Genomic DNA, 16,255 nt, shown 5'->3' on the forward strand with positions numbered 1-16,255 from the left:
ATTTGAGTTTTTTCCAATTAAAGTTCTGTTGTGTTGAAAATGCATTGAGTAGATGTGATATTTTCTTTTAAATGTCTGTTTTGTGAAAATGCATTTGAGTAGATGTGATTGGATCATAATGCTCCAGCCTCCAGTCAACCCTAGCTTGTGGTATATCATGAAATCAGAATGAATTACTTCTAACAAACTGTTGTGTAAGGATCTACTGCTGAAGAATTCAACCGGGAAATCATTTGTCATTTTAGATATTCAAAAAGAACAGATATACAAGCTCACAGCGTGTCACTTGGTGCTGCGCTGTGAACTTGTACATCTGCTATTTTTGAAAATAAAAAAAAAACCTTGAAAGTGTTTGAAAAATGTTTAATCATTTTGAATTTTTGAACACAAATCTTCTCTTATGGGGGTTCCTGGCACAAAACATTTTCAGATGGGGGGGGTCTGCGGCCATATCAATTTTGGGGGTTCTTGGCACGAAAACGTTTGAGAACCACTGATTTAGAAGGTATTTGTAGAATCGACCTCAGATCTTTAACACATTGACTGCCTAGATCGAGTTAACTCGATATTAGAATCCCATCGCTTGCGTGCCTACATCGAATTAACTCGATATTAGCTATTTTCATTGGTTTCATCTGTGATCGCGCGGGTCTGTTTACTTTTCATGATCACTTTCGTTTTCCGCCTACGTCACACTCACCCAAAGCCGGATGTAAAAAAAAAAATTCGTTTCCGGGTCACATCGTTTTTCTCCGGTCATTTTCGTCCAGAATAGAGAAAACCCCTTTTTTGGACACGCTATAAAATACAAAGGGAAAGCTCCCCTTTTATTTTCTTTGGTCCGGGTGACGATCAGGCATCGTCGTCGTGTATCACATCGTATCACAAGCCGATCAGAGATTGTCGAAGACAATCACATCCGGTTCATGTTGTTTTGACTGTTTGAGCCTGGAGGGAGGGGGGGGGGGAGTCAGCGAGTCATCGAGGGTGTCATTTTGCTGCGCTCTGCTGGTCGATCGTCGTATGTGTTCAAAACCATGGCCTGAGAAACTTAAATGTATTTAAATGCAGAAAATAGAGAAAACAAAAAAACACGCAAATCGCTGGCAGCCAAGGGGGTAAATTTGGAATTAACTCTGGCAGTCAATGTGTTAAGTGTAAAAAAGCTTACACGGGTGATGAAATTCAATAAGGTAAACTGCACATGAGTTGGTTCTGTACTTGGACCACTTCTTTTTCCGTCAACACCAAATCTTTGCCAAAAAATTGCTGATCTACAAGCTCACAAGGCGTTGCAATGCGTTGAGCTTGTAGATCTGCTGCTTTTGGCTATTGTTCCCTCCATGGATGCTGGGGTTCAAGTAAATACTATCATTATTAATTTTCATTATCAGTGAAGGAAAGACTGACGCTGTCTAAGAGCTATATGAGGTGGAAGAATACTGTAGGTGTTACAATGACATTGGTGGTCGACTGTAATTCTGTCAAACAGCAGTCTGGTTAGAAAAGACCAAATGTGGTGTAAGTGGTGGATATTCTTTTTGTTAAAGTTAAAGCCCTATATTCTCATAATAGCCTAATAATTGCTATCGGTGTATGTTCAGTAACAGGGGTCTCCCTCCCTCTCTCTGCAGGTCTTTAGTAACCCCAAAACCCCAAAAAGATAATTTATCAGTTTGTATTCCAGTTACACGTGTGTCCTCTATCCTGTAACTGTTTGAGTTCTCTCCCCTGGTTAGATGAAATTGGTATCCTGACTTGAAAATGTAGTTTCTGTTTACTAAAGATCTGGAGAGTTGGGGGAGACCCCAGTTGCTGAACAAACGCACTACAGCAGGAGTTCTTCAACAGGGTGTCTGGGACCCCTAGGGGGTCCTCAGGGTTACTACAGGGGGTCCGCCAAATCTTTGTGTGATATGATTATTTTTTTTACATTAACCACTTGAACCCTAGCATCCCTTTTCTGAGGAGAACTTTAGCCAAAAATAGCAGATCTACAAAGCGTTGTGAGCTTCAATATTTTCGGATCTGCAATTTTTTGACAGAGGTATAGGTGTAGAAGGGAAAAAGCAGACCAAGTAAAAAAGAAAAGTTTAATCTGAAACACAATTTTATACAATATAGAGGGGGGGTCCCTGCTCCATCTCTCTCAGCTAGGGGGTCCTTGGCCTGAAAAAAACGTTGAAGACCCCTGCACTACAGTATATACTATAGCAATGACTAGGCAATAATAGCCAAGCTTTTGTCTGCTGTGTGTGAAAAGAAATGTGAAACAAATACGGAGGGGCAAGCTTGAAAGAATGCTCACTTCAATTGCCTTTTCAGGCGATAATGTAGGGTCTGAGGTGAAGGCTGAGGTGTGCCTATTCAGGTTATAATGACCGCTGGCCATGGGAGTTTCGAAGTAGTTAACAGGTTAACATAAGTCTAGATTCAGTCATACTCTTCTGCAGACGAAGATGGGACCACCGCAAAAAAAGAAGACGTTGCCCCCCAAGTACAACCAGTAACCACACTATGGTACTTGCCAACTTTGTTTATTAGTGTGGTTTGTCCGAAAAGGCAACACACTCGTTTCATCGGGAATCATGTGCTCAATTTATATGAATTTGTTAGTGAATACATTTTTCCAATTCAAGTATTTTTGTGTATAGTGTATTGTATATTGTGTAGGTTCTCGCTCCTCCTAGTCCCACACCCTGAACAGGTCCCGTGGCCAACCTGGAGGCACTAGTGCAGAGATAACCCTCCCCACCTGCCTTCCTGCAAACACTGCCTTTTATGTTTGTTGGAGCGCCAGGCCCAGCTGGAGGCACCGTGGAGTGGATTTATAGGGGGGGCAGGAATTCCTGCCTCCCCAGGAATTGGGGGCCAGGCACCCTAGTAGAGATGATTAAGATTGAATTCACGCACACATTTTAACTATTTACTCCACTGTCCAGTGTCCACATAAAGGAGAGCATACAATGACACACACAATATAGGTGCAGTAAGGTTAGATCCACAAAATTCACACACTGAATAATCATGTTTATGTTTACAAAAAGCAACTAAAGCTGTCAAATGTAGTGACGTTTCCTCCTAAAATGGAGTGGAAGTATGATGCTCCTGCTCCTATCAGAGAGTTCACAAAAAGACACTTACTCAATATATGTGAAGCTTCATTTGACTAACTCCCTGCATGTGCCAATGGTAGCCTAATGCAAGTTCAGATGATTGGTGATCAACCCACTGATAAAATTGGAAGGATAGAGGTTTCATCAGTTGGATGACTCTGCCAGTTATATATCCCTAGAATGGCTGTGATATTAACAGCTTGTAAGATAAATTACAGAAAATAATTGATTAATAAATAATACAAAATGAATGTGTAACATACATAGCTTACTGCATGCAGCTGAAGAAGGGATAAGTTGACAACCAATTCATGAATAGTAGCTACAAATAGCAGCCGGTATTAATATGTGGTTAACAGTTAGTTGTGACCACCATACAATCTAAAACAGACCTGCCAACATTAAACTGTGTAAGGGGGAAAACATTATATAAATCTGACTGTTTGCTTCACATTTGCTTTGGCAGAAAAAGTACTCAAATGTTTTACTTAGGTAAAAGTATCAATTATCAAGTATTCTGTTACAAGTAAAAGTCCAGAATTAAAAAATGTACTTGAGTAGAAGTACAAAAGTATTTGTACCAAAATGTACTTGAAGTACCAAAAGTAAATTTTTGAAAATAGCAGATCTACAAGCTCACAATGCGTTGCGATGCGACGCGCTGTGAGCTTGTAGATCGGCTATTTTCAAATAGCCGAGGTATAAAATAGGGCTAAAGTGGTTAATGTATGTTCAGAATCAGAATCAGAATCAGGTTTATTGTCACATCACAGGTTTACAAGGTAAAAAAGTGGGTGAAATTTGTTTTTGTACATCACTGTTTCATAATGTAATGCATTATATCTGCAAAATAACAACTAAAGTTTTCAAATAACTGTAGTGGAGTAAGAATATAACATTTGCCTCTGATGTAGTGGACTAGAAGAAAAGTATAGACAATTGTAAATACTCCAGTAAAGTAAAAGTACCTCAAAATTGTACCTAAAGGACGACTTCACCGCTTTTCAACCTATCTTCTTCATATAATTGGTCCTCACTAATACTCATGATAAAATGGTACAATTTTTTTCTACTTGGTCTGTGTCTCATAGGAGGGCTGTGGACAGTCCAGAAACCTGTCTACCAGTGACATCATCGTTAGGCATGATTTTTTTTCCCAACAAGATGTCACATTTTTTATTTAGATTTTTATTAACACGAGAACAATGGCTTCTTTTATTGCATTGCAACTTTCCAGGAATAGAAAGTCTGCAGTTTCTATTAGCTTGGATTCCCCATGGATGATGTCACTGGTAGACGGGACTCTGAACTGTCCACAGCCCTCCTCTGAGACACAGACCGAGTAGAAAAAAATGGTACCATTTTATCATGAGTATTAGTGAGGACCTATTATATGAAGATAGGTTGAAAAGCGGTGAAGTCGTCCTTTAAGTACAGTACTTGAGTACATGTACTTAGTTACTTCACACCACTGTATTTTCTGGCATGCCAATAAAATCCCCTTTGATTGAATTGAATGGAGTGGAATCAGAGAATGGAACGCATTGTACAATCAAAAGAGTGAACAGTGACATCGTGTGGTCAGGGTGGGTGGTGGCTGCAAGCCGTCAAACTGACGTCCCTCCGTTCGGCTAAAGGCCCGAAGCGCCGAAAATAGCCGAACATAGCCGATCTACGAGCTCGGCTATTTTCGGCGATCTCCTCGGTTTATACCATGACGTCAGCCCAGTCCCATAATGCAACAGGACAGGGGTAAAAAAAAAAAAAAAAGGTAAACAGGAACGATGGCTGCGGACAGTGATGTGAGTATTACACTTTATGATCAGGGAACTTTTATATTAATATAGTGTGACATGGTTATTTTGATGGAGTTATGGCTCTATAGCGTTGTCTGTTGCGTGTTGGACTGTAGAATTATTGATCCGGGCTCGATCCCAGCTCAGGGCGTTGCGCTGTTCGCTACATTAATGTGTGTGTCATTATATAAAAAACTACTGCTTATTGACAGCCTGCTTTATAAACATGTTTGTCTTCCAGCCCGAGTCCGAGGTGTTTGAGATCACAGACTTCACCACCGCGTCCGAGTGGGAGAGGTATACAGGCTGCACCACTACTATGTTCTATAGATCTGTTATTTATTAGTGGGAGAGGTGTATATATACAGGCTGCACCAATTCTATTTTCTATAGATCTGTTATTTGTTAGTCTGTTATTTGTTAGTGAGAGAGGTATATGTACAGGCTGCACCACTTCTATGTTATAGAGATTGTTATTTATTAGTGAGAGAGGTGTATATATACACACAGGCTGCACCACCTCAATGTTATAGAGATCTGTTGTTTATTAGTGGGAGAGGCACTGGCTGCACCATTTCAATTATTTATTAGTGGGAGAGGTGTGTGTGTGTGTGTATATCAGTGTTAATTTTGGCAGCAAATTCTGACACAAAATGACACACCATTTTGTCTTAGTCCCATTTTAGTCTTCTGAAATTGTTTAGTCTTAGTCTTAGTCGACTAAATATCAAAACCTTAGTCTTTTAGTCGTAGTCGACAAAATTAACACACATATATATATATATATATATATACACACACACACACACACACACACACACACACACACACACACACACACACACACACACACACACACACACACACACACACACACACACAGGCTGCACCACTTCTATGTTAGATCTGTTGTTTATTCCACTGCTTTACTATAATAATAACACGTGACGATGTGCTTTCTGTCTAATGTATTATTGCATTCTGCGTGTACAAAGTATATGTCATGAAATGCAAGACACACACATTGCCTCTCAGGCCAGATGACGTTAGCACATTTCTGCCTGATTTGGCATTGAATGCCAGTGTTTCTTTTAAAGGGACATTTAACCTTTTTTCCACACATTCCTCTAATATGTGGGTCCTCCACACTCCTCACTAATGTTCTTGTGTCTCAGAGGTAGACGTGGACAATTTCCTTTTCTTTTCTTTGAAGTATTTGTTTTTAATTGATAATAACAACAGTGGTCTGTGTGTTAGTGTTAATGTTAGTGTGATAACTTTCCAGCAAAAGAAAGAGACTGTCGTTTCCATTAGCTCGGAATTTCAACAATGATGTCATTAGAATGAGCATTAGTGAGGACCAATATAGAGGAATCCACAGAGCACTGTGGTGTCAGACTCCTGCTGCGCTGCGGTGCGCATTCTGACACCGCAGTTATGATTGCGCCAGAGGAGCGCTCTGTGGATACTGGATAGCAATGGTTTTCAACCTTTTTCATGCCGAGGACCCCTAAATTGACATACATTTGGCCGCGGACCCCCATCTGAAAATGTGTTGCGCCAGGGACCCTCAGAAGCAAAGATTTGAGTTAAAATGTTTGCTTTAAAAATCTCATAGAGCGGCACTCGGTGCCGCGCTATGAGCTTGTGGTTAAAAGTGGTTTTAAGTGGTTAAAATGATTGTGACGCTAGGTTAACTAATTTCGCTGGGGTCCCCCTTGTAATCGCCTACACTGGAGCTATTGTCAGACTGAAGCTCCACGCAGGTTCAGGCTGATAATCAGGCTAGACCCTAGTGGCATTATAGACCCTAGCACCGAGAGCTCACAAGCACAAGCACAATATCCCACCCAAAGCTCACAAGCACAAGCACAATATCCCACCCGGCCATGCAGGGCTTCCGTCTTGGTAGATCGGTTGAAGTTTGTTCCATGCGGGAGACCTGGGCACAAAATGTCAGGAAGGACATGAGACTTACGGATTGCAGCTTTAACTTTATAGGCTCTATTCACAGCAGCCATATTATGAAGACATTCACAGGTGTTACCAATGATACTAATGAAGGCTCTGTTCCATTCTGGTCAAACAGAGTCAGGGTGCTGATATTGTGCATGTTGGCTCACTGGAAACACTCTGTTACACCAGTGGGTCTACAGTTGGGGTCCAGGGACCCTCTTGGGCTTCCAAATGGCCCCTTACAGGTGTGTAACTCTTACGGGTCCATTTGGTTCCATTTGTACACTCAGAGTTATGGGGGTCGTGGAAACCACTGTGCTACACTAAATGGAACAGAGCCTTCATTAGTATCATTGGTAACACCTGTGAAGGAAGTGATAATATGGCTGCTGTGCATAGAGCCTATTGTCCAGCTATATAGCTGTCTGCTGCAAACAGTCCAACTCAACTCTTCCCCTTACAGGTTCGTGTCAAGAGTGGAGGAAGTCCTGAATGACTGGAAACTGATTGGGAGCTCGGCAGCGGGCAAGACTTCGCCAGAGAAGGTACAGTTGTCTCATTCGCACAATGATTCCCAAACTGTGGGCCAAGGCCCTCTGGTGGGCCGCAAGGGTATTGTAAGCGGGCCCCCAAATCATTGGAAAAACACTAAGATTGTAATGTTAATATATATATATAGCATTAATCTGATAAAAGTAATTAAAATAATGTTTGATACTGATATAGCAAATCTACAAGCTCACAACTCGTTGCAACACGACGCGTTGTGAGCTTGTAGATCTTCTATTTTTGGCAAAGATATTTAGTGTAGAAGGGAAAAAAAGGAGGCAGGCCTAGTCTAGACTCCTGGGTGAGTCCACCAGTCATTTAAGAATAGGCTTTTAAGTGCTTGATCCAGGGGTCTTCAACAGGGGGTCCTCAGAGTTACTACAGGGGGTCTGCCAAATCTTTGTGATATGATTTTCCTTTTTTACATTAACCACTTGAACCCTAGCATCCCTTTTTTGAAGATAACTTTTTTGAAGACAACTCGCGCTGCGAGGTGTTGAGCTTGTAGATCTGCTATTTTTGGCAAAGAGGTACTGTATAGGTGTAGAGGGGAAAAGGAGCAGACCAAGTTTAAAAAAAAGTTTAATCTGAAGCACAATTTATATAATATAGAGTAGGGGGTCCGTGCTTCATCAATCTCTCAGCTAGGGGGTCCTTGGCTTGAAAACGTTGAAGACCCCTGACTTAATCCATTAAGACCAGTAACGCATCTGTGTCATTTTTAGATGTGTCATTTTTAGATTAAAACATAGCAGATATACAAGCTCATAGTGCGGCACCGAGTGCCAAATATTTAAACATTTCTAACTCAAATCTTTGAAACAAAATATTTTTTTGGGGGGGTCCAAGGACAAATGCATATCATTTTGGGTGGTCCTTGACATGAAAAAAGTTTGAGAACCACTGATATTATAGCAACAAGTTTTTTTTTTTCTCCAAAAAAACTGTTTTAGTTTCTGATTTAGAAGACATTTGTAGAATCCCCCAGAAGCAAAGATTCGAGTTAAAATGTTTGCTTTAAAAAACATAGATCTACAAGAATAGCAGAAAAATAGCAGATCTACGAGTGCCGTGCTACGAGCTTGTAGATCTGCTATTTTTGAACAGCCCAAAGTATGAAATAACGGTTATAGCTAAAAAAAATCTAAAATGACACGGTAGTATGCGGTTCCGGATTGAATGGCTTAATAAATGTCTGCATGGCTTCCTCCTCTGTCCCTTTTGACTACAGGGTGAATACACCAGCGGCACATGGGAGGAGAAGACTCATGAGATCAGCTTTGCAGACTTTAAGTTCTCCATAACTCACCACTACTTGAAGCAGGAGAGCGACGTGGGCGATGGGAAGGAGGAACCCGAGGAAGGTACGCTGATGTTCTGCTTTGTTGTAGGTTCCAGCTATGGCAGATTTACAGTGTTAGCAGACTGGCCTTGTGGTACCGTTTGGAGTGTGAGATTGGAAGGTTGGGGGTCCAATTCCCCTGGCTGGGTCATAACAAAAGACTATAACGAGAACAAATGACATAATTAATGTCACTGACTATGCTTGACTATGCTTGCTCCTCTTGGTACTCCCAACACCTCAGTGTCACTAAAGACTAAGCTTCAAACCTCCCAAAGCAAACTGATTCGACTACTTCTCGGCCTGGGCCCCATGACCCACCTCTCTCCCTCTCACTTTGCCAGCCTAGGCTGGCTCAGGGTGGAAGACAGGGTTAAACAACAAAAAATGGGACTGGTCTTCAAAATTGTAAATGCAGATTTGCCCGAAATGCCCCCTATACCCGCATATCTGTATAAATACCTCGAAAAAGTTAGTGACACCCACAGTCACGAAACTAGAGAGAGCGTAAACAACAATCTGGTACCACCCACCCATAAAACAAACATGGGCAAATTCTCCTTCTACAGCACATTTTTTTTACAATCATAATAATCAGGCATGCAAACAGCCCCGAGGTGAAAAGGGTGACAACATGTTTTTTTTTTTTCGGGTCAGGTGTCACACTATTGCCCTATTTGGATTCAAAACGGCTATTGTAGCTGAAAAGCTACAAGTTTGCATGTCTGAATAATGCAAAAACAGAATTATTTGTTTGCATTTGCTTCTCCCCCATATATTTTCATAATAAAAAAAGTGCGTATCGTATCGAAGTTGTGAGCCCAATATCGTATCGTATCGTTTCGTGAAATTAGTGTATCGGCACACCCCCAGTGTGTGTGTTGGTCCGTTGCTGTTCATTCCCTGCTGAAATGCCTGCATGCGTTTGGCTATATTATCGTTTTGATTTGTGTTCAGTCCGCCCGGAGCATGGGAACGGATTTGCAAGCATGTCATTGGCTGTCAATGGGCCCAATCATTAAAAGGTTTCCGGGAAACCGCCCGGTGACGCCAATCTTAGGACGTCTGAATGTAGCACTGGTACTCCCTGCTTGGCACTCTGGATCAAGGGTTGGATGGTGGGTATAGGTCCCTGCATCATGTGCAGGGGGTGTGCTTGTACATCAAGCCGCCTCACGCTACAGAAACAGGAGATAGGCTCCTGACCTGTTGGCCACATGGCTCGGCAAGGCGGCTTATTTACCCCGTCCTGTACACACACGCACGCAACTCCATACTACGGAGTCGGATCATGTGTCGGATCATGTGTGTGCGTGTGCTATATCCTCGCACACGAGCTGATCAAACATTCGCTGTAAAAACTTAATTCGATGTGTCTGTCTTGTGTGCACCAATGATATGATTAAACCCATTAAGACCTGAGGCGATTCTTAAAAATGTTTTCTAAATCCTAACTCTTTGACTGCCGTCGACGCGTTATCAAGTCAATTGCTAGTTTGTCCACTTGGCCGTCGACGCGTTAGACGCGCGTTTGTAATTATTGTTATTTTAGAGAAGATCACGGTCTAATCTTGAATCCGAAGGGAGCAGTAAAACTGTAGCACAAACGGATATGGAAATACTGGCTATAGCGTCATTCCGTTCCCGTCGACTCCATGTTTGTAGTTTTTTTTCCTTCGCCTGTATCTCTGTTCTTTTTTTTTTTGTCAATTTTTCCGAGGAGTTTCCAACGGCCTGTAGCGAAGGGGACACTAATAGTCAGAGACTCCTGCTCCGGAAACACACAGTGAATCGATCGATAAATATGGATCTAAACTTTTATGACAACTACTAAAAACACGAAAATCGCTCGAAAATCGCTTGCCACTGGGTGAGTATATTATGAAAATACTCTGGCAGTCAAAGAGCTAACAGCTTTTTGAAAAAACAAAAACAAAACAACAACAAGATTTTTCAAAAATAGCAGATATCGTATATCTGCTATTTTTGAATAGCCAAAGAAATCTAAAGTGACACAGATGCAATCCAGGTCTGTCCTGTCAGTCGCTTTGAAGAACAGGATTGTTGAGCCGAGCATGTTTCATCAACCTACACATGTACAGGCAGCACACTGATGAACCTGCATGCAGCTTGGGACAGACCAGCCTAGTGAGAATCAATACACTTGTACTCTTATGCAATGTTACCTGGAACATTTGCGGTGGTGGTCTCTGCAGACCTGCTTAGGCAGAGCGGTTCAAAAAAGTCAGACAGAGGCAGCCCTCGACTGCTGATGGGAGAAATCGAGAATAGAAAAATGAATAGATTAGTATTTTTATTTACCTGGGCATTTGGCTATCCTTAGTGTTGGACCCTACACGCACACGCACACGCAGACACACACAGTGGGGGTACTTTGGTGGGGGGGTGCTGCTTTGGTTCAAGCAATGGAGAATCGATAGTGAATAGTTACCATTTAAAATAAAATACTCCCCTAGTATGATATTGACCACTTTAACACTGGCGTCCATATTTGGGACATGGGCGAAAATCTTTCAAAAATGGCCAAATATTTTGTATATATATATATATATTTTTAATTGCAGATCTACACATGATGCAATGCGATGTGAACTTGTAGATTGCCTATTTTCGGTTATCTTATTGTTATTTTTTTTTGTCATTATTTTTGTGGGGGACAATATCTAAAATATCTAAATATCCCAACTCTGATCTCTTTTTAGATGCCTTTCCTCTGGCTATGCAGGACCTTCTGTGTATGAACAATGACTTCCCTGCCAGAGCCCACTGCCTGGCCCGATGGTGAGTCCAGTCCAGTCAGTGTCACATTACCGCTGCTTGTACCCAGGATCTGAATCCTGGGCTAACGGCTAACATGTACAGTACTGTATGTCTATATTATAAGCAGAACAATGTAAAAACAAAACACATTGGTCATAATTTACATGGCTACTGGATGCCTCATTGATTGTGGTTAATTAAACACACTATAGTGTCTAATTTACAGTGGATATGTTTTGCTTGGTACATTTTGCTTAATGTATTTCTTCTTGTTATACCACTTCCAATACTTTAGCATAGATTTTAATAATCTATAACTCACTAAATGCTGTGTAGAGGAGCTAAAACCATCTCACGGGTGTCAGGTTTAGAGTTTTAATGCTATATCAGCAATTCTTCTCCTCTTCTCTTTAGTTCTGCCTTATAGATGAGACAGGGAAAAAGATAACCTTGTGCAACAGAACGTGGTCTATTTCCCCTTTAAAGCAGCACTATGTAACTTTTTAACAACTATATAGCAGAATATGTCGGGCGGGGGGGGGGGGGGCGGGGGGGGGGGGTCTGCTAGGGGTTTGACTGTATTACTATGTATAGGGAAGACAATGAGTTTCATCCTGGCCAGTCAAAGCGACGACTGGCCAATCACCGCGCATCCTCGCCGGATATGCTTGCAGAGACTCTTGGGTAATGAAGTTATTGTGTTCAAAGTGGCCACTGACACCCCAAACTACATAGTGCTGCTTTAACTCTGCGTTGCTGTGTCTGTGGTGACAGGTGTGGTATAACTGTGTGTTTCTGTGATGGACAGGTATGGCATACGGGAGTTTCTGATCATCTCCCCGGGTGCAAACTGCGAGGCCATCATCAGCGAGTCCAAATGCAACCTGCTCCTGAGCTCCGTCTCCATCTCGCTGGCCAACAGCGGCTGGTAAGTTACCCTCTGTGATGAACGGGGAGCTTAAAGGATCACGTAGATGTTGTCACACAACCCTTTACGCTTGGAGAAAACCATAGACTTTCGGTTGAAAATACATGATGTGCTCGCAAGCTGCATTTTCATCCAAACAATCATTTAGAGAGTTGTCCGCCGCTTTGGCCACGAGTGTCAAACATAATTTTGAAGGAAAATGAAACCCGCTTTTCAGCTGTGATATTTTGTCCACGTTATAATTTATTCCTGTGAGCGACAGGCACTGACAGCGAAGAGTTGGTCGTTCTGCGATGGTTGTACAGACTGGAATTTGATTGGAGTAGCAAACAGAGGGGTAGTTACCGTCAATCACCATTTATTGTTTTCTTAAAGGGATATTTCACTTTCAAAAAAACTTTTGGTCATTTTATGGTCTACTCGGGCTTTTGTGAACCCCCCAGACCGTTTTTAAGTTGCTTGATTCAGTATTTAGATATTTGATATTCATTTTATCAGCCACGCCCCCTTCCTATACAAACCAATTATAACTTCAAACTCCATTTTTAACCCGTTTAACCATCAAAAACACCCGTCCTTGGTTCTGGTGACTCACCCTGCCCTCCTAATGCGTGAGAGGGCCGTGTTTTTTTGATAACTTTTTTCATTTATTTTTAATATTTTTTTTTGGAAAATGAAAAAATTAAATACAAAAAATATATATAAAAAATAAATGAAAAAAGTTATAAAAAAAACACGGCCCTCTCACGCATTAGGAGGGTAGCGTGAGTCACCAGAACCAAGGACGGGTGTTTTTGATGGTTAAACGGGTTAAAAATGGAGTTTGAAGTTATAATGGGTTTGCATAGGAAGGGGGCGTGGCTGATAAAATGAATATCAAATATCTAAATACTGAATCAAGCAACTTAAAAACAGTCTGGGGGGTTCACAAAAGCCTGACTAGACCATAAAATGACCAAAAATGTTTTTGAAAGTGAAATATCCCTTTAAGTACCTATAGTACTCAACTAGAGCCAGACGGCCACCACTGATTTCACTCATTTGGTTTCCATAGAAGTCAGCGTGTGTCGCAAGTGATTCAACTTATCCAATCACATTTCTAATATTTCTTCTTCTCCCCAAATCATCCCGTGGGCCGGATTGGACCCCTTAGTGGACTGTATCCAGTCATGGGGACTTGTTTGCATTGTGGTCCTATGTATTCAATTCATCAACATAGAATACAAATGAACACGATAATGCATATCATCAACCTCAACGATCCTTTCTATGGGAATTTACATGTACCTCCCCTTTGTGGTATACTGTATCCTGATAGATGTTTTTCAGGCCAGTTTTGAAATAAACCAGTGAAACACATCCTTTTTAACCCATTAACTCATTCAGTGCCACATGTTTAAAACGTCATAAAAAAAATCGCCATTGTTAAGCCCAGATCGCACGTGACGTCTAAGAAGTAATAAAAAAAAAAAAATAATAATGTTTTACTCAGAACCCAAGATATCATGATTTGAAAATTTGCTGCTCCATTCACTTCTTGTTTAACTTCTTACTGAAAAAGGCTGTATCTCGGCTCCTAAGCACTTTTTTTTGGCTCTGGCACTGGGACAACACAACCAGAAATAAGTCAGGCACTGAATGAGTTAAGAGCGGGAACGCATCTGTGTCATTTTAAGATTTCTTTGGCTATTCAAAAATAGCAGATATACAAGCTCAACTTTAGTATGAATATGTATATATTTTTAAAGTGAACATTTTAACTCAAATCGTTGCTTCTGGGGGATTCTACAAATGTCTTCTAAAACAGTTATTTAAAAAAAAAAAACGTATGTTGCTACTTGCTATAATATCAGTGGTTCTCAAAGTCTTTTCATGTCAACGACCCCCAAAATGATATGTATTTGGCTGCCGACCCCCAGCTCAAAATATTGATTTCCAGGGACCCCCAGAAGCAAAGATTTGAGTTCAAAATGTGCGCTTTAAAAAAATATAATACTCAAAGATTTGCACACATTTTCACGATTTTTCATAAATAGCAGATCTACAAGCTCTATTTTTGAATAGCCAAAGTATAAAACTTGCCTAAAGTGGTTACACAGGTGCATTCCCGGTCTGGGCACCCCTGGCTTATAGACCAAGTCCCTTACTGTGAGGTTCACTGTGATCTGCAAAAGCGTGGCTAATAATAGCATGCATATACAGTAAGTAGCATGTCTTACGCCCAGTATGGAAAAATCACATGTTTATAGATCATGTGTCCACAGACACAGTCACAGTATGTAGTTAAGTTGCTATGGCTTGCCTGATTTCGGCTTATATTCACAATTAGGCGTGGCTGTTTTTTCCTAATGGCTACAGAGGCTGGTATTTAACAAAAAGGTCAAAAGTACAATCCATACATGGTGCGCCGTAGCAGTCTTGCACCTTGATTTAGGCCATCGTCACTATAGAAGACTATTACCTGCTTCTATCTCACTAAAAGCTGTTTTCACGACATGACATCTCAATAGACTTAAAATGTCATGTATGTCCACGTTAGGCAGGGGAAGCATGAAACAGGAATTTAAAGGTAGGAAGATAAATGAAATTCTGGGACTCAAAACCACACTACCAGCTAGACTCCAAACCTGGTTGCAGTGATGTAAAGTAACTAAGTACATTTACTCAAGTTACTGTGCTTAATTACAATGTTGAGGTATCTTTACTTTACTGGAGTATTTCCAATTTTCAGTACTTTTACTTCTACTCCACTACATCTCAGAGGCAAAAATTATACTTTTACTCCACTATTATTTGTGTTTCTAGTTATTTTGTAGATTTTTATTATTATTACAAAACATACATTACCCACTTCAGCCCTATATACATTTCGGCCATTTGAAAATAGCCGATCTACAAGCTCACAATGGGTCGCGATGCGACCCATTGTGAGCTTGTAGATCTGCTATTTTCAAAAGACTTTTATACATTTGAAAACATGTGAAATGGGACATTCTGCATAATGAGTACTTTCTACTTTTGGTACTTTAAGTGCATTTTGATGCCACTACTTTTGTACTTTCACTCAAGTCAATTTTGAATTCCGGACTTTTACTTGTAACAGAGTATTTCTACATTGCAGTATTGATACTTTTACTTAAGTAAAAACATTTTTTTCCCCACCACTGCATGGTTGTACAACACATGGGATTCTATCTAACTCACATAGTTATGGGAGTTGAGCACACACAATATTAAACCAGATTCGTGTTTATTGTATTAGTTCTATGACTTGAATCCACAACACTAGGGGAGGACTCTAACCCATTAAGGCCTGAGGTTCCGATTCTACAAAATGTCTTCTAAATCCTAACCGTTTTTTGAAAAAACTTATGTTTCTATATCAGTGGTTCTCAAACTTTTTCATGTCAAGGACCCCCAAAATGATATGTATTTGGCCGCGGATCCCCAACTCAAAATATGTTGTTCCAGAGACCCCCAGAAGCAAAGATTACAAATGTTTGCTTAAGAAAATATATATTCAAAGATTTTCTAAAAATAGCAGATCTACAAGCTCACCGAGTGCCGCGCTATGAGCTTGTATATATGCTATTTTTGAATAGCCAAAGTGTAAAATAATTCTTTTTTAGCTCAAATAAAAAAAATGACACAGATGCAATCCAGGTCTTAATGGGCTAACAAAGCTAGGATTACGACACTCTCAACCTCATCTACACCAGAGGTTTCTCTCGTGGGACTCTACAACCCACACAGTAATTGAAATCAGTCATTGGAACTTTAACCCATC

The 16,255-nt window shown here is 40.8% G+C and overlaps 1 protein-coding gene across 1 annotated transcript in view; it reads left to right on the top strand.

Annotated features, from left to right (window-relative positions):
• Window positions 1-4,870: 4,870 nt before the first annotated feature.
• rab3gap1 (RAB3 GTPase activating protein subunit 1) overlaps window positions 4,871-16,255 on the top strand; it is a 117,973-nt gene continuing 106,588 nt past the window's right edge. The window contains 6 exon segments of the mRNA XM_084084560.1: window positions 4,871-4,918; window positions 5,154-5,209; window positions 7,332-7,413; window positions 8,649-8,781; window positions 11,483-11,561; window positions 12,349-12,468. Coding sequence (XP_083940686.1) covers window positions 4,901-4,918; window positions 5,154-5,209; window positions 7,332-7,413; window positions 8,649-8,781; window positions 11,483-11,561; window positions 12,349-12,468 — 488 coding nt within the window. The 5' untranslated portion in view covers window positions 4,871-4,900.

This window comes from Gymnoscopelus microlampas (genome assembly GCF_963454915.1).
Source record: "Gymnoscopelus microlampas genome assembly, chromosome: 17".
In the NCBI taxonomy this organism is placed as follows: domain Eukaryota; kingdom Metazoa; phylum Chordata; class Actinopteri; order Myctophiformes; family Myctophidae; genus Gymnoscopelus; species Gymnoscopelus microlampas.